Source organism: Neoarius graeffei, chromosome 17 (genome assembly GCF_027579695.1).
Source record: "Neoarius graeffei isolate fNeoGra1 chromosome 17, fNeoGra1.pri, whole genome shotgun sequence".
Taxonomy (NCBI): domain Eukaryota; kingdom Metazoa; phylum Chordata; class Actinopteri; order Siluriformes; family Ariidae; genus Neoarius; species Neoarius graeffei.
In genome coordinates this window covers 36221099-36239295 of record NC_083585.1, presented here as the reverse complement: position 1 = coordinate 36239295, position 18197 = coordinate 36221099, and the positions used below count along the sequence as shown (strand labels likewise).

General features: G+C 41.9%; 1 protein-coding gene across 5 annotated transcripts in view; it reads right to left on the bottom strand.

The window, feature by feature from the left end:
* ece2b (endothelin converting enzyme 2b) overlaps positions 1–18197 on the bottom strand; it is an 80061-nt gene that overhangs the window by 19422 nt on the left and 42442 nt on the right. For all 5 annotated transcript variants that reach the window (XM_060944121.1, XM_060944123.1, XM_060944124.1 and 2 more), the window contains 4 exons: positions 10838–10962; positions 8416–8562; positions 6782–6844; positions 292–480 (listed from right to left, as the gene is read on the bottom strand). In XM_060944121.1, the coding sequence (XP_060800104.1) occupies positions 292–480; positions 6782–6844; positions 8416–8562; positions 10838–10962 (524 nt within the window). The remainder of the gene's footprint in view (positions 1–291; positions 481–6781; positions 6845–8415; positions 8563–10837; positions 10963–18197) is intronic.

The following is an 18197-nucleotide window of genomic DNA, read 5'->3' as shown; positions in this document are numbered from 1 at the left end:
AATAAAGTCAACTTAGACCTAATGAGATCCATCAGTGGAAAGTCCAGGAATAAAAAGCTCTATGGTTCCAGTACACTGTCAGAAATTTGTAAATATGTGAATAAGATTAATGATTGAAACTTGGATAAATAGTCATAATGTAAACAGAGGAATCTGTGAAATTTATTTTACAAGTAAAGAGGTCCCTATCTACAAATTGTTTGAGAACCACAGACTATTATATAAATAAATCTGACTAAAGCCAGCACACACATCTTCCTCCCTCACTCTCATCATGCCTCATGCACATACCTGCAGCTCAGCGATGGTGATTTTGTGGTAGATTTTCTCCTCGTCCCTGCGCTCGTCCTGGGGCACAGTGATGTTGGCGAGTGCTGTCTCAAAGTCCAGAATCTGCTGCATCTGACTCTGAGTGGAGTTTTTATCTCCTCCCAGCAACAACCCAAGCTCCACCATGTAGTCCAGATATGCCTTTAAAACCTTTGAAACACATAGACGGCATGAGTACCAAGTAGAAACTCAGGTGTGACACAATCTAATCATTTGAGACTTTGAAATTCCATGGTTCAATCTGACAATTATGTGATTCCGAGTTAAGTCAAAGTTTATACCGTCAACAAAATCAAAGCAAGCACAACATTTTAAGCAATATTTTGGTATGAAACTTCTCCATACCTATAATCGGTGACATGTAAATGAGCATTTAAATAAATGAACTTTGTCTCACCTTGTTGTTCATCACCCTGTGTTCATTTAGTTGATTTGTCATTATTTGACTATTTGCTACTCTGTAAAGCATCCTCGTGTTTGAGAAAGGTCGCGATACAAATTAAATGTATTATTTGGCCAAATAAGGACTTGACCACTGAATGAATGAGTGAGTGAGAGAGAGAGAAACTTGGCTTTTTGCTCAATTAAAATGTATTTCTCAGTGTAAACATGTACTTTCTACACTGGGCTACCAAACGATTTTACGATTTATTCACCCCTGATGAATGTTGCACATCTACCGCATTTATTTAAATTGCCATTTTTTTTCATTAACTGTAAAGCATCATTCCCTTCCCTCATTAAGGCATTAAAGACCAAACAGGAAATGTTACTGGAATTATCAAGAACAGACTGTCGACTGAATCTTAAGTGTCATCTATATTTTAAAATAATACACTCTAACCTCCTAGGGCCTAGCGGTCACATACGTGGACAGCACTTTTTAGAAATTCAGAACAAGAATCCACATATGTGGACATACTTTTTCTCAAAAAGTACATCTTATCAAAGATGATGCTTAGTTTTTATTCTAATCAGGTTCTAATAAGCCCAAATAGCAAAAAGAAATAAAAAATGCATGTAAAAAAAAACAGCTTGGGTCTTAGGAGGTTAAAGGTCTTCCGAGTAGAAATTTAGATGTGAAATCTATCTATATGAACAGACCAGCAATAAAACCTACTGCTAACAATGTGCACTCAGGCCACATGGTTCAAGCATCCAGAAGAGTCATGATCCTCAGGACAGCGCTCAATGGCTCAACCTGCTGAGCTTCTCCCAGTTGCTGGATGTGCACCTGTGGACCACAAAAGCCTTTTTGGACTTGCAGTGGCCACAATGCAAAAGTGATGTAAGGAAAAGAGGGATGGAGAAGCGCTCCAACTGTTCCTACCCAGGAAGCAAATGGACCCCTTCCAGACATCTCAGCAGATGTTTCACTCAGGTTATAGCCCATCCGTCAGATCACAAAGTAACAGCCACCACCTCAAGCCACCACTTAAGGCCCAAACAAGCCTTCAGAGTCTAGATATCTCACACCCATACAAAGAGGAGGAAAAACATTCACAGTGACAGTCTCAGGGCCAGCTAGTGCCCCGTTTCAATAAAAAAAAAAAATGTTCAAATGTGCACATCCAGGCCTCAGGCCAAGGGCCCAACCAAAAATGTTCCAAAGTATCCAGTTGCACAGTAAATCAGATGCAGTGTCTATGAGAACACACACACACACGCCCAAATAATGCCACTAGATGGCGTTTATGTTTGATAGGTAGCGATGGACGTACATAATTCTGCCTGATGTGCAGGCCTAATTGACTGGCTGATAGTGAGTCAATAATATCAGGAAGCACAATAGCACACCAAGCTGCTCTTAGCTTGTGTGGGTGCTGGGATTCATGATAAACTGGGAAAAGAGTATACTGAACTCTACCCAGAATGTGCCATGCACTTTGATCTCAGTGGCATTTAGGGCTTACCTATAGACAGAGTTCAATTCTGTGCACCTGTCTCTTTTCTACAGGAGAGAAAGGAGGGAGATAAAGTCAGGGTTTACCTCAGACTTTTGTGTCTGATGATGGCAACATGAGCAGCTGTCTCATAGGTCTTCTGTATTTAAGGGGCTTTAAATGAGGTATTGCTTCCTTCAGGTTGGATCCATTACATCACGCTCATCCTCAGTGTTACTGTGTCAGTAACCTGTGCAGCATCCCTGCATCCCTGGAGAAGCCCCTCTTTTCTGATGGCAGGCATGCTGATGGGCGCTGTCCTGACCAGATACCTGATCACAACAGACACCTCCCTGGTGGGGAGGCTCATGAAGGCAGAGTAGTAAACAGTGCTTAGAAGCACTGTTATATGCACCAACTGTTTAGAAATCCTAGCAGTTTTTCTGGCACTGAAACACTCCCCTTTCTGAAGGAGAATTGGGTGATAGTCAGGACGGACAACGCTCCTTCGTTGCCTTTATAAACAAATAGGGGAGACCATGCTCCCGCCATCTGCATACACTGGCATGCACACCGACCCTGTGGAGCTTGTGGCTCCTGGCACTGAGTGTCCAGGTTCAGATTTACTGGCCAGGCGCAATCCACCTTGGACTGGAAGCTCCACAATGAAGTAACGGTTCTCCTGTGGGTGCATTCTTCAGGTTGCCCTGAAGAAGGTGGACGCACGAAGGCACAAGTAGCAGCATACCCTCTTTTATGCGCTTCCGCTGTTCTAACCTGGATGTGAGAATGGGGGCTCAGTCTGATTCTGATAGCTGACCACTGGCAAGGGAAACATTGACTGACTGACTCATAATTCTAAAACTAATACTTTGTGGCCACCCATGGACCCTGTTGATAGACACAGATCTCCTAGCTCAGGCTCATGGGGAAATGGTTTAACCTCATCTGGAATGTCCAGCTCTCTTAAGGTTAATACCAACCACAGCTGTCTACCTGATAGCGTTATCAGGACTATCCAGATAACAGCAGAGCCTTCTCAACCCTTAAGGTATACCTGGCTGCCATTTCTGCTTGCCATGTAGATTTTGGAAACACGGCACTGGGGCAACACACCCTTGCTGGCCAATTTCTGAAAGGGGCTTGCTGATTCTGCCCCATATCTAAGCCTTTGATGGCTCGATGGTACTAGGTTTTAGAGCTGGAGGTAATAGGACAACCATCAGTCGAGATTCTGGACCAGTTCCATCTCAGAGCACTTTCTTTGAAAATGGTGTTGCTGCTGGCTCTGGCTTCAGCAAAGCACATTAGCATCATTCACATCTGTAAAACATCATGTATGCAATTTCTATGGGTGAGGCTTGAGTTTTACAGAAACCTAATCCTTCCTTCATCCTCAGAATTATCAACACATCACAGACATGCCAGCTAATTATATTATGGGCCTTCTGTCTCCCTCCCTCTGCTTCCAAATGGCAGAAACTATGCTCCTTGCCCAATCCACCATGCTGCAGATTTACACCGACAGGACAGCGGGGATCAGGAAATCTAACCAGCTGTTTGTGTCATGGGCTGTGCCTTACTTCACCAATCATGAAATGGTGTCTCTGACACTTGTGGAAGCTATAGTCTCCGCTTATTCCCAGAAGGGACCACAGCCTCCCCTGGGTTTGTGTGCCCATTCCATGCAAGGAATGCCTACATCCTGGGACTGGCTTTGGGAACTATCATTTGAGAATATCTGCACTGCATCACGTTGGTTATTGCCAATAACTTTGAGGTTTTATGTGATTAAACCCACACTGGCGCATTCTGTCCTGGTGTCAGCTCACGAACAGACATAAAACAGGCCGATATTAAATTGTCTGACAATTGGGGAGTCACGATATCCCAAAGTGAGATACTGAAGTGAACCTAAAGTTCTCTTTCAACCATTCATACTTTTAAGCATTTAAATTTATTACAAAATTCTACATGCAAATATTTAATACCTAAACCCATTCAACCTGAAATACCAAATCAATGTGACAGCTGATAGTCACGCATCAGCACTACATTTGCAGCTGTAATGAGTCAACCCCCACAGCAGTACTAGACGTTCAATATAGAAAACTGTTATACATATGGGCCACTTTTTCCATAGAAGAAAAACATGTATTCTATTCCCTTCTAGCAGGTTTATTGATGGCATGCAATATTATTATCATATTGCTTATCCTCCATGTATTATGCCACTCTCCCCAATGGAGAATGAGCGTGCAATATTGTTATAATATTGCACGTTGTCAAAACAACACGACGTCACACGTCAGAGCTCACGCGAAGGTCCAATGACAAAACTTTGCTGCTGCGCACACGCACAATCATTTCTTTATCAGCTGGGAAAGACAGAAGATGAGGCTAATCCAGTGCTAGATTTAAGCACTAAATAAACTGAAAACTGAAACTAAAGACACATTGAACATCCAAAAGGCTACCAAAACTTCATTATATATTCTTCACGCATATTTACAAGAGAAAAACATACCAATGGACATCGAAAAATTGAAAAAGAGACACATCAGAGATGTAAAACTTCCGCACTAACGAGTGACTGACAGTTTGTAAACAAACATGGCCGCGAGGTTTGCTTCGTTAAAAGCGGAAGATTTTGAGAGAATTTTGGCTGCCAAGTCGCTCTGTTGTGTGTAGTTGTCGATGTTGATTTTAAAGTAACTAAGTAAATTACACAGGGAAAACAATAATATGATATTCGGCTTGTCTGCGCTAGCACTACATCGACTAGAAGGTAAATGGACTGCTGCACTAACAGCACCGAGTAAGCTTACGCGGGTAAGCTCGCGTTGGCCTTCGCTAATGCTACTGCTGAATGCTCCACTGGCTAGAAGGCAACTGGTGCCGTTAGTCCGGCAGTCCAAGTTGCAGGTAAGCTCGCATTGGCCTTTGAGTATGCTGATATGAAGAGTGTGTATGTATAATAATAATAATAATAATAATAATAGGGCGGCACGGTGGTGTAGTGGTTAGCGCTGTCGCCTCACAGCAAGAAGGTCCGGGTTCGAGCCCCGGGGCCGGCGAGGGCCTTTCTGTGTGGAGTTTGCATGTTCTCCCCGTGTCTGCGTGGGTTTCCTCCGGGTGCTCCGGTTTCCCCCACAGTCCAAAGACATGCAGGTTAGGTTAACTGGTGACTCTAAATTGACCGTAGGTGTGAATGTGAGTGTGAATGGTTGTCTGTGTCTATGTGTCAGCCCTGTGATGACATGGCGACTTGTCCAGGGTGTACCCCGCCTTTCACCCGTAGTCAGCTGGGATAGGCTCCAGCTTGCCTGCGACCCTGTAGAACAGGATAAAAGTGGCTAGAGATAATGAGATGAGATAATAATAATAATAATAATAATAATAATATTGGCTGGCGGCACGGTGGTGTAGTGGTTAGCGCTGTCGCCTCACAGCAAGAAGGTCCTGGGTTCGAGCCCCGGGGCCGGCGAGGGCCTTTCTGTGTGGAGTTTGCATGTTCTCCCCGTGTCCGCGTGGGTTTCCTCCGGGTGCTCCGGTTTCCCCCACAGTCCAAAGACATGCAGGTTAGGTTAACTGGTGACTCTAAATTGACCGTAGGTGTGAATGTGAGTGTGAATGGTTGTCTGTGTCTATGTGTCAGCCCTGTGATGACCTGGCGACTTGTCCAGGGTGTACCCCGCCTTTCGCCCGTAGTCAGCTGGGATAGGCTCCAGCTTGCCTGCGACCCTGTAGAACAGGATAAAGCGGCTAGAGATAATGAGATGAGATGAGATAATATTGGCTGGCTTTTTTTTCGTGGTCCATCAGATACATGTTCCATTCAGCTCGCATGATACTGAACCCATCTTTGACTCGTTCAATAAAATGTTAGCTGAATGGAATATATCTGATGGACCACTCAAAGCCAGCCAATATTATTTAATTATTATACATACCAGACACTTTTTTGATGGAATAAAAACATGTATTCTATTCCCTTCTAGCGGGTTTCATTCATTTGGTTTGATAGCATGCAATATTATTAGCATATCACTTATCCTATGTGTATTACGCAATGGAGAATGAGCGTTGAATATGGTTTACAATATTGCATGGTGGTCAAGACAACATGACATATGTTGGAGACGTAAAACTTCCGCACTAGCGAGCAACTGTGAATTTGTAAAACAAACATGGCCGCCGGGTTTGCTTTGTTAAATACGGAAGATTTTGAGAAAGAGGCATTGAACACCTGAAAGGAATGTGTATTATAATAATAATAATGAGATTTTTTTTTCCATGGTACATCAGATAAATTCCATTCAGCTAGCATGATACTGAACTCATCTTGAATGGAATACATCTGATACACCACTCAACACCAGCCAATATTATTTAAAATATCCACCATAAGCACATTAAACCGAGAAGACCAGTATGAGCAAGCAACCCTACCGGACGTCAAACTATAAACCACAAACGCTAAATGTGGAGTCCTAATAAAGGCAAAAGTAATTGTTACCTAATGAGGCAAATCACATATATTAGATCAGTAGCACAGGGTGTCCTACCTTCTCATTAGTCTTATTGAGGTAATAATCCCGAGAGGGAAGGAAGAGCCCGGATTGATCAACCTGGAAACACAGGTGGGCAAACAAACACGTGAGCAAACAAATACAAGCATTCATTTGCTGCAAAGTAAATATAGGACAACAGTTAGTCACCATGAGGACTGATCCCATCTACTGTGTGTGAGAGATGGTATGGGAAAAGGTAAATCAAGTTTCAGGGTTTCTGGCCACTATATTTTGAAATGTCAGCTTTAAGATACCACAAAGATATTTCATCAAAACTCTGTGGAAATGTTTTATGTACTTTTTAATCTTGTCTAGGCTATCTTTCTGCAAAAGCTCATGGTGGGTAAGGAACCAGATTCATAAACACAATGTTAAACAGTTAGTCTATCAAAAGCCTTACTAGCTCAGTGACACATCACATGTTGATCATGTTATTGTTGGATAATAGCTCAGAGAGAGAAAGCGAGAGAGACCATTCCTATCAGATATTATGCCACACCTAACTGAGCTCATGTAGTGCTTGATTAGCTGATGAGGAAAATATATTAGAAGAAAGAGAAACAGTAACTCATGCTTATGATGTAGCCTTTCAGGAGAAGCACTGAGCACAGACAAAGTGGGTGTTTGTGTTTCTTCGTTATATAAATCCCTGGTTTTGGAGGTGAGGGGTATAATTAAAAAAATTAATTATAACCATGTAAAAGATATTATGCTGCCTTTAATGTGAGTGATGCTATTTTAAATTCTTTGTCACGCCAAATTGGGTCATGTCTAATATATGATATTTTCCTAGATTACTGCAATGAATCACTGGTCGGCCCGAGCAGACACTCAAAACTCAAACACAGTCAGAGTCAGAGTACATCAAACATGGTTGTTCATTTTTTTCAACTTGAATCCGGACAATGTCTGGTAGTATAAGCTGGTCAAACACCTGAAATTCTGAACCACCACCATGGGAAAAACAAACAATCTAGATTCCAACTGCCAATGTCTTAAACCAGGTCTGGTGAGGCAAGACCGCCATGTTTGTTTGCCATCAGCGTAACAAGAAATTGTTTTCTTGTATGCTTCATATTCTCAGTTTGATTCAGCATCAAATTATAAGGATAATGTGTAATCCAACTTCCAGCCATTTTAATACCGTTTATCCTTCAGTCGTGGGAAAGCTGGAGCCAATCCCAGCAGACTCTGGGCGAGAGGTGGGGTACACACCCTTAGCAGGTAACCAATCTATCACAGGGTTAACACAGAGACAAACAACCATTTCACACTCACATTCATACCTATGGGCAATTTAGAGTAGCCTGTTGAACTAATCTGTACTTCTCTGGACTGTGGGAGGAAACCAGAGCACCCGGAGGAAACCCACGCAGGCACGAGGAGAACATGCAAACTCCACATAGAAAGGCCCCAGTCAGCCGCAAGGTTCAAACCCAGAACCTTCTTGCTGTGAGGCGACAGTGCCAACCACTACACCACCCTCGTGATCCCACTTATTTATCCTTACTCATTTTCAGACACCTTGATATAGTACAAAAATCAAGTGTGCAAAGCTCAGTCTTTTAATAATCTGTTAAGAAGTTTAAAAGATGAATGCAAGGCTTGGATAAGATTTGAGCATGCACCTGAATTACGTTGCTGTTGGAATTTTTAGGGTCCACGCTGACCCCCACAGTGAAGAAAGGCTGGGCTCTGTATGGGCCAGAGACCGTTTTCAGCACCTCCATGAAGTTATCCTTTTCCCATGGCTCGGTGATGTTCCAACCCCCTGTCTGCAAACATACAGTGCATGAAAGGTTAGTGCAACATCACTGAAACCGTGCAAGTCTTTGATTCTGCAAGAAAACACGGGCACACCAAACTCAATATAATGACCCCTGACTATTGTGCGTGTGCTTACATGTCCATACACAAAAGGTGTTAAATCACTTTTATATGGGTCACTTGACTTCTCTAAACATGGAAGAAGGGAATCAAGTTAACAGACATCAAACTCAATTAAAATGCACCTCTCATCATCTCGGGTTCAGTCTAAAGACAGCTGAGCCGATTCATTCAATCACTGTTATAACTTCGAGAGAGAGAGAACATTCTAATTATTTTCTTCTCTCTCCAATAGACACCCTCATGTGTGGGGAGCTTTAAATTAGACACACAGCCTGCTGTTTGACACTCCTCAAGGAATGGTAATAATCTCTGGAGAAGAACAGTTTTAGAAAGCAACCCAAATAAGGCTGACTAAACTTCTTTGAATGCCCATTATTTTTGGAATATAAAAGTGTAATCAATCTGACTTCATAAATTGCAACTGTATTTGATTGATTTCTTACAACTGCATTATTTCTGGTGCAAAAACCTTTACGTCCAAACACACTTATGCTTGAACTTAAATTGTGTGTCTATGAAGTACTAAAGCAAATGATTTATTGATACTGGAAGTGTTCACCCAGTCAGAATAGGAAAAAAAAGTATTAGCTGAACTACTTCTATACAGTATTTTGGGCCTAAAACCCCTTTGCACATTAATAATATATAAAACAAGTGTTGCCAGGCAAAACAAACCTCACCCAGCAGCACGTATATATGATGATGATGATGATAATAATAATTTCAATTTATATAGTGCCTTTCTCAAAACCCAAGGTTGCTTTACAATTATAGGGAACAAAAAAAAACAAACAAACAAAAAGTCCACCCAATAGAGGCCAGGATGTCATTCCAATGGCGTAGCAGCCACAGTCCCACCAAAAGGCTCACAAAAACAAGTCCCACACTGCCAGCACAGCCGCTGCGATGCCGCCAGGCAACATCACTCGGAACATCACGCCATGAATCCACAAAGCGAGCACAGAAGCACCACCACGCAGAGCGCCGGTACGTCCCAAACCACCTGCACAGCTGACGCGACACCACCAAGCAGCATTGCTTGGAACACCATGCCAAGCACTAAAACACAGAGCGCTGGACAACCACAATGCCAAAATAAGCAACGAGCTCACTGCAGTCCACAGTTAGGAGCACAGGCATCACCCACGGCGAACCACGGCCCGGAGGGAACTGATGCCCAAAACTGGGTCCGGAGCCACACCACCACCGGCGGACAAAACACCCAAACAAAAACAAACATCAAACTACACAAAACAAAACAAAAAATGAGAGAAAATAAAATAAAAAGCTCCAGTGAGAAGCGGCAGCCAGAATGCGCACAACATACTCTCAACCGGAGATGCATAAATGCACATGGGACATAATATTTCCCAATCATCAGCTGTCAGGTTATAGTCCTCTGAAAATCCATGACCTTGAGTTTGACCTTTCACAGTCACTCAAGGTCAAAGATCATGGTGCCAAATGAAAGGCCATATGGGAGTTCCTATATGCTCATAATAGTAAACATTTGTCTATCGGCAATCATTTTTTAGTTATAATGGAAAATGTGTTATTTTGACCGAAAGGTTGACCTTTCCGGTGACCTTGGCCTTCACCTTGACCCGATTACCCCCAAAATTTAATCAGGTAATCTACGGACCATTGCCCACCTACCCTGAAAATTTGAAGGCAATTGGTGCAACCGTCTAGACGCTAGATTGTTAACAGACAGACACACAAACAAACCAACCGCACTGATTATAATACCTCGCCCCACTTACGCCGTCGCAGGTGAGATAAACAAATCTTGCCATACAAGTGATTTATTGAACCGAATGCCTGTATCCAGGGCAGTTTCTCAAGTACAGATACAGAGATGTCAGAAAAGCAGATTTATACAAATATAGATTGTTCATCTCAAATGGAAATACTGTATTGAAATCACCTCAATATTCAGTTCAAACTTCTGTATTTAAGCCAGGTTTGATAACCACAAGGAAATAAAAAAAGTCCTTTGGAGTAGTGCTTTACATCAATGACACTGTGTGAGCTTGTTCTATTAGTGAAAGGAGTCTTGGCTTCTAATAGTAAATTTGTCTACTGTAAGGTCACCAGGGATTACAAGAGAAAAAAGAAATAAAATAAAAAAATTTTTAAAAGAAGGGAAGGTCAGCCTACCTTAGTGATGAGGTCGATGAGTGGCTGGGCTCCCAGCTCTTCAATGCGCTGCTCATTCAGACAAGATAAGTAGTAGAACTGAGCTTTTTTCTCTGCTTCACTACTTGAGTTAAAGGTGCCATTCTCTAGAGGCAAAACAAGAGACGGAGGTCATTTCTACAGCTGGTTTGTCATTGCTAATGCTGCACACAGGAAAATGGTTATTGATTGAGTACAATAACTGCTCTTAGACTATATACAGTGGTGCTTGAAAGTTTGTGAACTCTTTAGAATTTTCTATATTTCTGCATAAATATGACCTAAAACATCATCAGATTTTCACACAAGTCCTAAAAGTAGATAAAGAGAACCCAGTTAAACAAATGAGACAAAAATATTATACTTGGTCATTTATTTATTGAGGAAAATCATCCAATATTACATATCTGTGAGTGGCAAAAGTATGTGAAACTCTAGGATTAGCAGTTAATTTGAAGGTGAAATTAGAGTCAGGTGTTTTCAATCAATGGGATGACAATCAGCTGTGAGTGGGCACCCTGTTTTATTTAAAGAACAGGGATCTATCAAAGTCTGATCTTCACAACACATGTTTGTGGAAGTGTATCATGGCATGAACAAAAGAGATTTCTGAGGATCTCAGAAAAAGCGTTGCTGATGCTCATCAGGCTGGAAAAGATTACAAAACCATCTCTAAAGAGTTTGGACTCCACCCATCCACAGTCAGACAGATTGTGGACAAATGGAAGAAATTCAAGACCATTGTTACCCTCCCCAGGAGTGGTTGACCAACAAAGATCACTCCATGAGCAAGGCGTGTAATAGTCGGTGAGGTCACAAAGGACCCCAGGGTAACTTCTAAGCAACTGAAGGCCTCTCTCACATTGGCTAATGTTAATGCTCATGAGTCCACCATCAGGAGAACACTGAACAACAATGGTGTGCATGGCAGGGTTACAAGGGGAAAGCCACTGCTCTCCAAAAAGAACATTGCTGCTCATCTGCAATTTGCTAAAGATAACGTGGACAAGCCAGAAGGCTATTGGAAAAATGTTTTGTGGACGGATGAGACCAAAATAGAACTTTTTGGTTTAAATGAGAAGCGTTATGTTTGGAGAAAGGAAAACACTGCATTCCAGCATAAGAACTTTATCCCATCTGTGAAACATGGTGGTGGTAGTATCATGGTTTGGGCCTGTTTTGTTGCATCTGGGCCAGGACGGCTTGCCGTCATTGATGAAACAATGAATTCTGAATTATACCAGTGAATTCTAAAGGGGAATGTCAGGACATCTGTCCATGAACTGAATCTCAAGAGCAGGTGGGTCATGCAGCAAGACAATGACCCTAAGCACCCAAGTTGTTCTACCAAAGAATGGTTAAAGAAGAATAAACTTAATGTTTTGGAATGGCCAAGTCAAAGTCCTGACCTTAATCCAACTGAAATGTTGTGGAAGGACCTGAAGCAACCAGTTCGTGTGAGGAAACCCACCAACATCCCAGAGTTGAAGCTGTTCTGTACGGAGGAATGACTGAAATTCCTCCAAGCCGGTGTGCAGGACTGATCAACAGTTACCGGAAGCGTTTAGTTGCAGTTATTGCTGCACAAGGGGGTCACACCAGATACTGAAAGCAAAGGTTCACATACTTTTGCCACTCACAGATATGTAATATTGGATCATTTTCCTCAATAAATAAATGACCAAGTATAATATTTTTGTCTCATTTGTTTAACCGGGTTCTCTTTATCTACTTTCAGGACTTGTGTGAAAATCTGATGATGTTTTAGGTCATATTTATGTAGAAATATAGAAAATTCTAAAGGGTTCACAAACTTTCAAGCACCACTGTAGCTCTCTCTCTCCCTTATATTCACTTTGTACATTTATATTAGGTACATACGCAGGACATGCACAAAAACTCCTGCTATCACTTACGACATTTATAAAAAGCTGTTCTCTCACTTTCTCTTGAAGTTAATAAGACAATAAATGCAGCTTGTTACAACCTTACTAGGTTGAATAAGCGTGGCATATAGGAGAAAGATTGTGTTCAGAGGCCCAGCAGGAGGTACACAAGCATGACGCCATAAGGAAGAAGCAGCTACAAAGTCAGAACAAAGGGTCGCGAGTTTGCGCACTGGTGTTCTCCTTTAGGAATCAAGATCCTGGAGTAACCCTGTGTGGAGAAAAGCCTCCCCCCCCCACCCAACTTTCTCCCCAATTCCCAACTCCCTCCCAACTAGGGAGGGCAAAGGCTAACACATTCTTCCTCTGAGACATGTGAAGCCAGCTGACTGCATCTTTTCTAACTGCTGCTCATGCACAGGCTTTTAGGCAGGATTTTTTTTTAGGGAGTCTAACTTTTTTGCAGGTGTCACTGTATGTGGCGAGGTGTAGCGGCGCGTTGAGCGCCGCTGGCACGAGTGTTTTAGGGGGTTCCGGGGGTACTCCCCCGGAAAATTTTGAAATTTCTAATGCTCTCAAATGCTATTTCCTTCATTTTGACAGCAAATTTTGAGCATAAATAAAGCTTGTTGTAGCTGTGTTTGTCTCAGTCAGTAGTGCACCTATTGCAATTGCATTACATGTGACAACCAACCCCGAACACAGTGTGACAACCAACCCCGGCTGACCAGTTTTGCTTTCAAAGCTGCTAGCGTCCAAAGATTTAGTATAACAAAGAAAAAAACACACAGGAAATATGGCTAAGTCTTCAAACATTATAATGGTATTCGTTTTTTCAATAGAAACCCATTAATTACAAAGCTAGAAGGTAAAAACCAAGGTACTAAAAATTTACATTTAGGTATGAAAAACCTTCAAATTGTTCTCACCTTTGAAATGCATGCAACACACAATAACTTTTCAGGTAGAATGACCCCAGTACTAATTCTAAACATTTCTATCTTGGTGGAATTGAGCAGCGCCCTATGGTGGCTGAGATATGACGAATGTGACAACCATAACTTGTGACAACCAACCCCGGTCATCCCTATTTATTCATGCAAGAAACCTGGCTGTCTAGTTATGGGATTGTGATAGTTTTTTGACATTCCAAGCCTATCAACAGTTACAGAAGAAAAAAAAAAAAAAAAAAACTTACATGAGTTCTCTTCTGAAAGAAGTTGGAAATCGTTGTTTGCCTTCCTCTTTTCTTCATTTTCTTCCTGTCATGCCCAAAAAACTCAGAAAAATCTATCTTCTATCTTCCTTACCAAATATCCCACGTGTTCGTCCTTTTCACGTGCGTTCTTTGGAATCCCAGCATCCTTTAGAACGTGTCGTATTTGATTATTGTTTAGCCTACTAGAAATACTACCCGCCGGCTCGACTACCACACTCTCCACTACGTAGCCTGTAATGTTGGGAAAATCTGCATGAAAATGTGTTATTTACTGTTAAAAGGATTTATTCGGGATAAATAACATGTCAGGTAAGGCCGGTTTTCTATAGACTACATTCCACATTTAGCTGCGGCAATATAGTCTACGGCTATATTGTCTGGATATTTATGCCAGTGTCTCCTAGGCATACATCTTTTCCCCCTCTGCTCTGGGAACGCATATTACAAGTGCTTTGTACACCAAATTTATTTAATAACCCATTTATTTATAACGAGGGCTCTCACAACTTTGAAATTAGTGCAGCCATAGAAACGCGTGTTTCTGTAGCTCTGCGGCGGGTGCCTATATTTTGTACTCTGGGCTCGTGCTGTTGCTATGGTAACCCTGGGCGTCTTCGGGAAAGACAGCTGTCAAAGCGAGACTTCTGAAATTTCCAAAATGGCGGTGTGAACAAAGCTTGTAGATCCTCGGAAAGCTCAGACTCGGCGATTTTTTAACATATTCAGCTAAGTTACCGGACATAACACGGGCGGAAATATTAGGGCGTCTTTAGGGCGTCGTACTAAAAAGTAGGGCGTCCAATTTCTTGTTTTTTTCAGTACAGGGCGTCGAAAAGACGCCCAGACGCCCCTCTATCTAAAAGCCTGCTCATGCACCATCAGAGGCAAGGACGCGTTATCCTAATGGGCTTCATGGGCAGCTGCCCGGGGCCTCGGAGGTAGTGAGATCGGAAAATATGAAACAATATTTTCAGAAGTTTTGATCATATTGATAACATTTTTGATGCATTTCGCTACCCGTAAGGAACCCCACCTTGTCCCGTCGCATAAATCACCCGTCATTGTCAATATGATCACTGTCCACCATGTCTTCACACGCTACGCCAGCTTGAGTTCAATGATTTAATTAATGACTTCGCTTTCCAGAAAAGTAGGAAACTGCCCTTGTAAGTTGACCCATGGCTGTCAAACTGAATGCACAAAGCTGTGTGCCACTGCTGTTTGGGACATTACGTGTGTGAAAGGATGAAATGTTTCACATAGCCTAACATTTTGAGATTTATTTCTGAGAAGCAAGATATTTTTCTTTCTTTGTTATCGCTCTTTGTTTCCACAAGTTAAAAGTCGCCTGGATTCTAAAATGAAAACGAACGGTTATATACCGAATGAATGTTCTTGTTCTGAATACTAAAGAAACTGTTGTAGGCCTCGGTTATGTTCTTGACATGTTGTTCATTGACTCACTCATTCAAAGGCTTCTTGAGGCTAAACTTTAGTTAACCAGACTTGTTAACCGTGATGTCTGATGGGTTTTTTCACCATGCAATTGCCTATTTCACCATTGCTTTTTCTCGATTAAATAGGTGTTGATGGATATAAAGTTTGATCGTTCAATAGTATTTCTAATTGTGCCACTGTCATTATTTAAGTTTCTGTGTCTAGTTAGACAGGCACGTCTGAGGGGGTGAATTTGCTGAGCGCAGTTGACAACAGGCCGGGGTGGGGCCTCGGGAGTGTGTCTGCCCAGGGCCTCGGCAAGGGTTAACGCGGCCCTGATCAGAGGGCAGAGTAACACAGTTAGGTGAAAACACTATCCGCCCAGTTCTGCATGCACGAGCTCCCAGATGCCGATGATTGACCAGCGTCACTGTAATTGGGGAGAGAGTATGCCACCACTACCTCCCTGAGAGCATGGGCAATTTCTTGGACTCTAGGACAAGGATGGCTGTGGCATCACTGGCTAATTGAAGGAGCAAATCCCTGGATGATGGGGGTTATCATTTTTAAAAATGCTCTAGACAAGTACTGCTGCTCCACTGACAGATATTTAACTCAAGATGTTAGGGCCTGGTGTCAAGTCTCATGAGTAATCAGTGATGTTTAGATGGGAAAAACAGCATCCATGTCAGTGCTAACCTCATTCCCATGAAGAATGCAGTGAACGCCTCTCAGCACCACCTGTTTCTTGTCTTCTAAGCGCTTCTGTCATAAAGATGTCTTAGTTTAATTGTGAGAGCAGAAATGGCCTTACACTGTGCCTGTATGTTTTATAAACCGCATAATTCATGTTCTTGTGGAGGGAGGGAAGGAAAGCAGGGACATCATGTGTACAGGCATAAGCAGCTGTTCCTTTCAGCTCTCATCTGTCTTCCCTCCTCTAGCGTAATCACATTAAGATACACAAGGCAGAATATTCCACTAATAAATTCACAGGCACACAGTTCCAGGCCAATTACCGGTCAGCAGGTACAGTCCAATGAAGATGAGCCAGAGGGACAGGAGGGGAGGGGAAGAAATATAGGGAGGATGAATGAGGGAAGTTTGGCATTCTGACATGCACAATGAGCACAATTCAGCGTTGTAGTTGCGGCGCGCACACAATATTTGCATGTTTTGTATTAGTCAGACAATAAAAGACAATCAACCTGGTGCATCAGCACAAAAGCAGCCACATGACTCTCCGGGTCTCTTTTAGCAAAGCCCAAATCATACAGCATGTTTCTACAATTAACCATCCTCTCTTTATACCACATACTTCATTTCCGTCTTCCCTTTCCCACATGTAGCCACATTTCCCCAAAAGTGTCAGGACCACCACCACCACCCCATACTCTCCCTCATTTAGCTAAAGGCAACGCTGCAGGAGTGTGCAGGTGCTGTGGGAATACTCAGCTCATCTACTGTTTACTGGACCATTTACTATTTCTCAGCATGCTTTAAAACCAAGATTATATTCTTCACAGATGTACTACACACATCAAAGCAGCATTAATTAGTTGAATCTGGACGTAATGAAGGTAAATTACAGAAATAGGAGTGTCTTTACAATGCACACTTTACAATGTAGTATCACCAGAAAATACTATGTACACCTATCTTTAATACAATGACCTTTTCTTAGGGCTTGTGGCCTTACAGGTTATGCTTGATGGTTACATGCCCATAGTACACAGGATACACCCATGATAGAAACTTACGCTTGCCAAGTCCTTTTACATGTTGACTATATTTTTCTTCTGCACTGTAAATTAGGTTATATACTTGGCTTTGGTTTCCGGTCTAAAAAGACGTGACAGAAAATAAGCATTCTTACAGTGTCTCCGTACTTAAGAAAGAGCAAAACCTTAAAGCCACAGGATAACAATGATTATTCTATCCACATTCACTGGATATGAGCAATCGTGTGCTCCGATTGGCTACTCTACTACTAGGATATCAGCTCATATACAGTGAGTAGAGAAAAACAAAATGGCGGAGAGTGTTACAGAACCAACCGAGGATGAAATAAAAACTCTACTCGAAAAGAAAACCCACAAAATTGTTAAGTATTTAAAAGATACAGAAAGAGCTAAAGGAATATAGTTTTGTTCCCCCTCAATATCTCCTGATCCACACTCTAGCTCAGTCAGTGGCGGTAATGCACCTTTAAGTTGGTTTGCCAACTACCAAAAAAACCCTAAAGAAGAAGAAAACCCCCCAAAATACGAAAGCAACAAAATATGGAATAAAAGTATTTGATGGTAAGAATGCAGCTTATTTTTCAAGAATTATTATTATAGCATTTTTTCACAAATTGCTCCTGTCATTTCACCGGTTTGTTTACATTCTAAGCAGAAATGATTTTTGTTGGACGTTTTGTATAAAGTTATTTATCGAATTTTGAAAAAAAAAATGCTCCATTTCCCAAAATTTAGTGAATATGGATAGAATAAAAGTTATTCCACTCAATCTTGTCGTACATGCCTTATAGCCGCCACAGCGTATGTACGACTCAATTCCGTGGAATAACTGTATGCGCTGTATAAGGATGGCCTTATTTTCACATTTAAAAAGCTGTCAGGAATGTTTGCCTCAATGAAAAACAGTGCTTGTTATACAACATCCCCACCTCTACTCATCCATGTTCTTTTTCATAAAAAAAGGGAAACAAAGATCAGCCCCAAACATCCAACCTATAGCATAAGACATACAAACAATGAAATCTCTCTCTCACACACACACACACACACACACACAC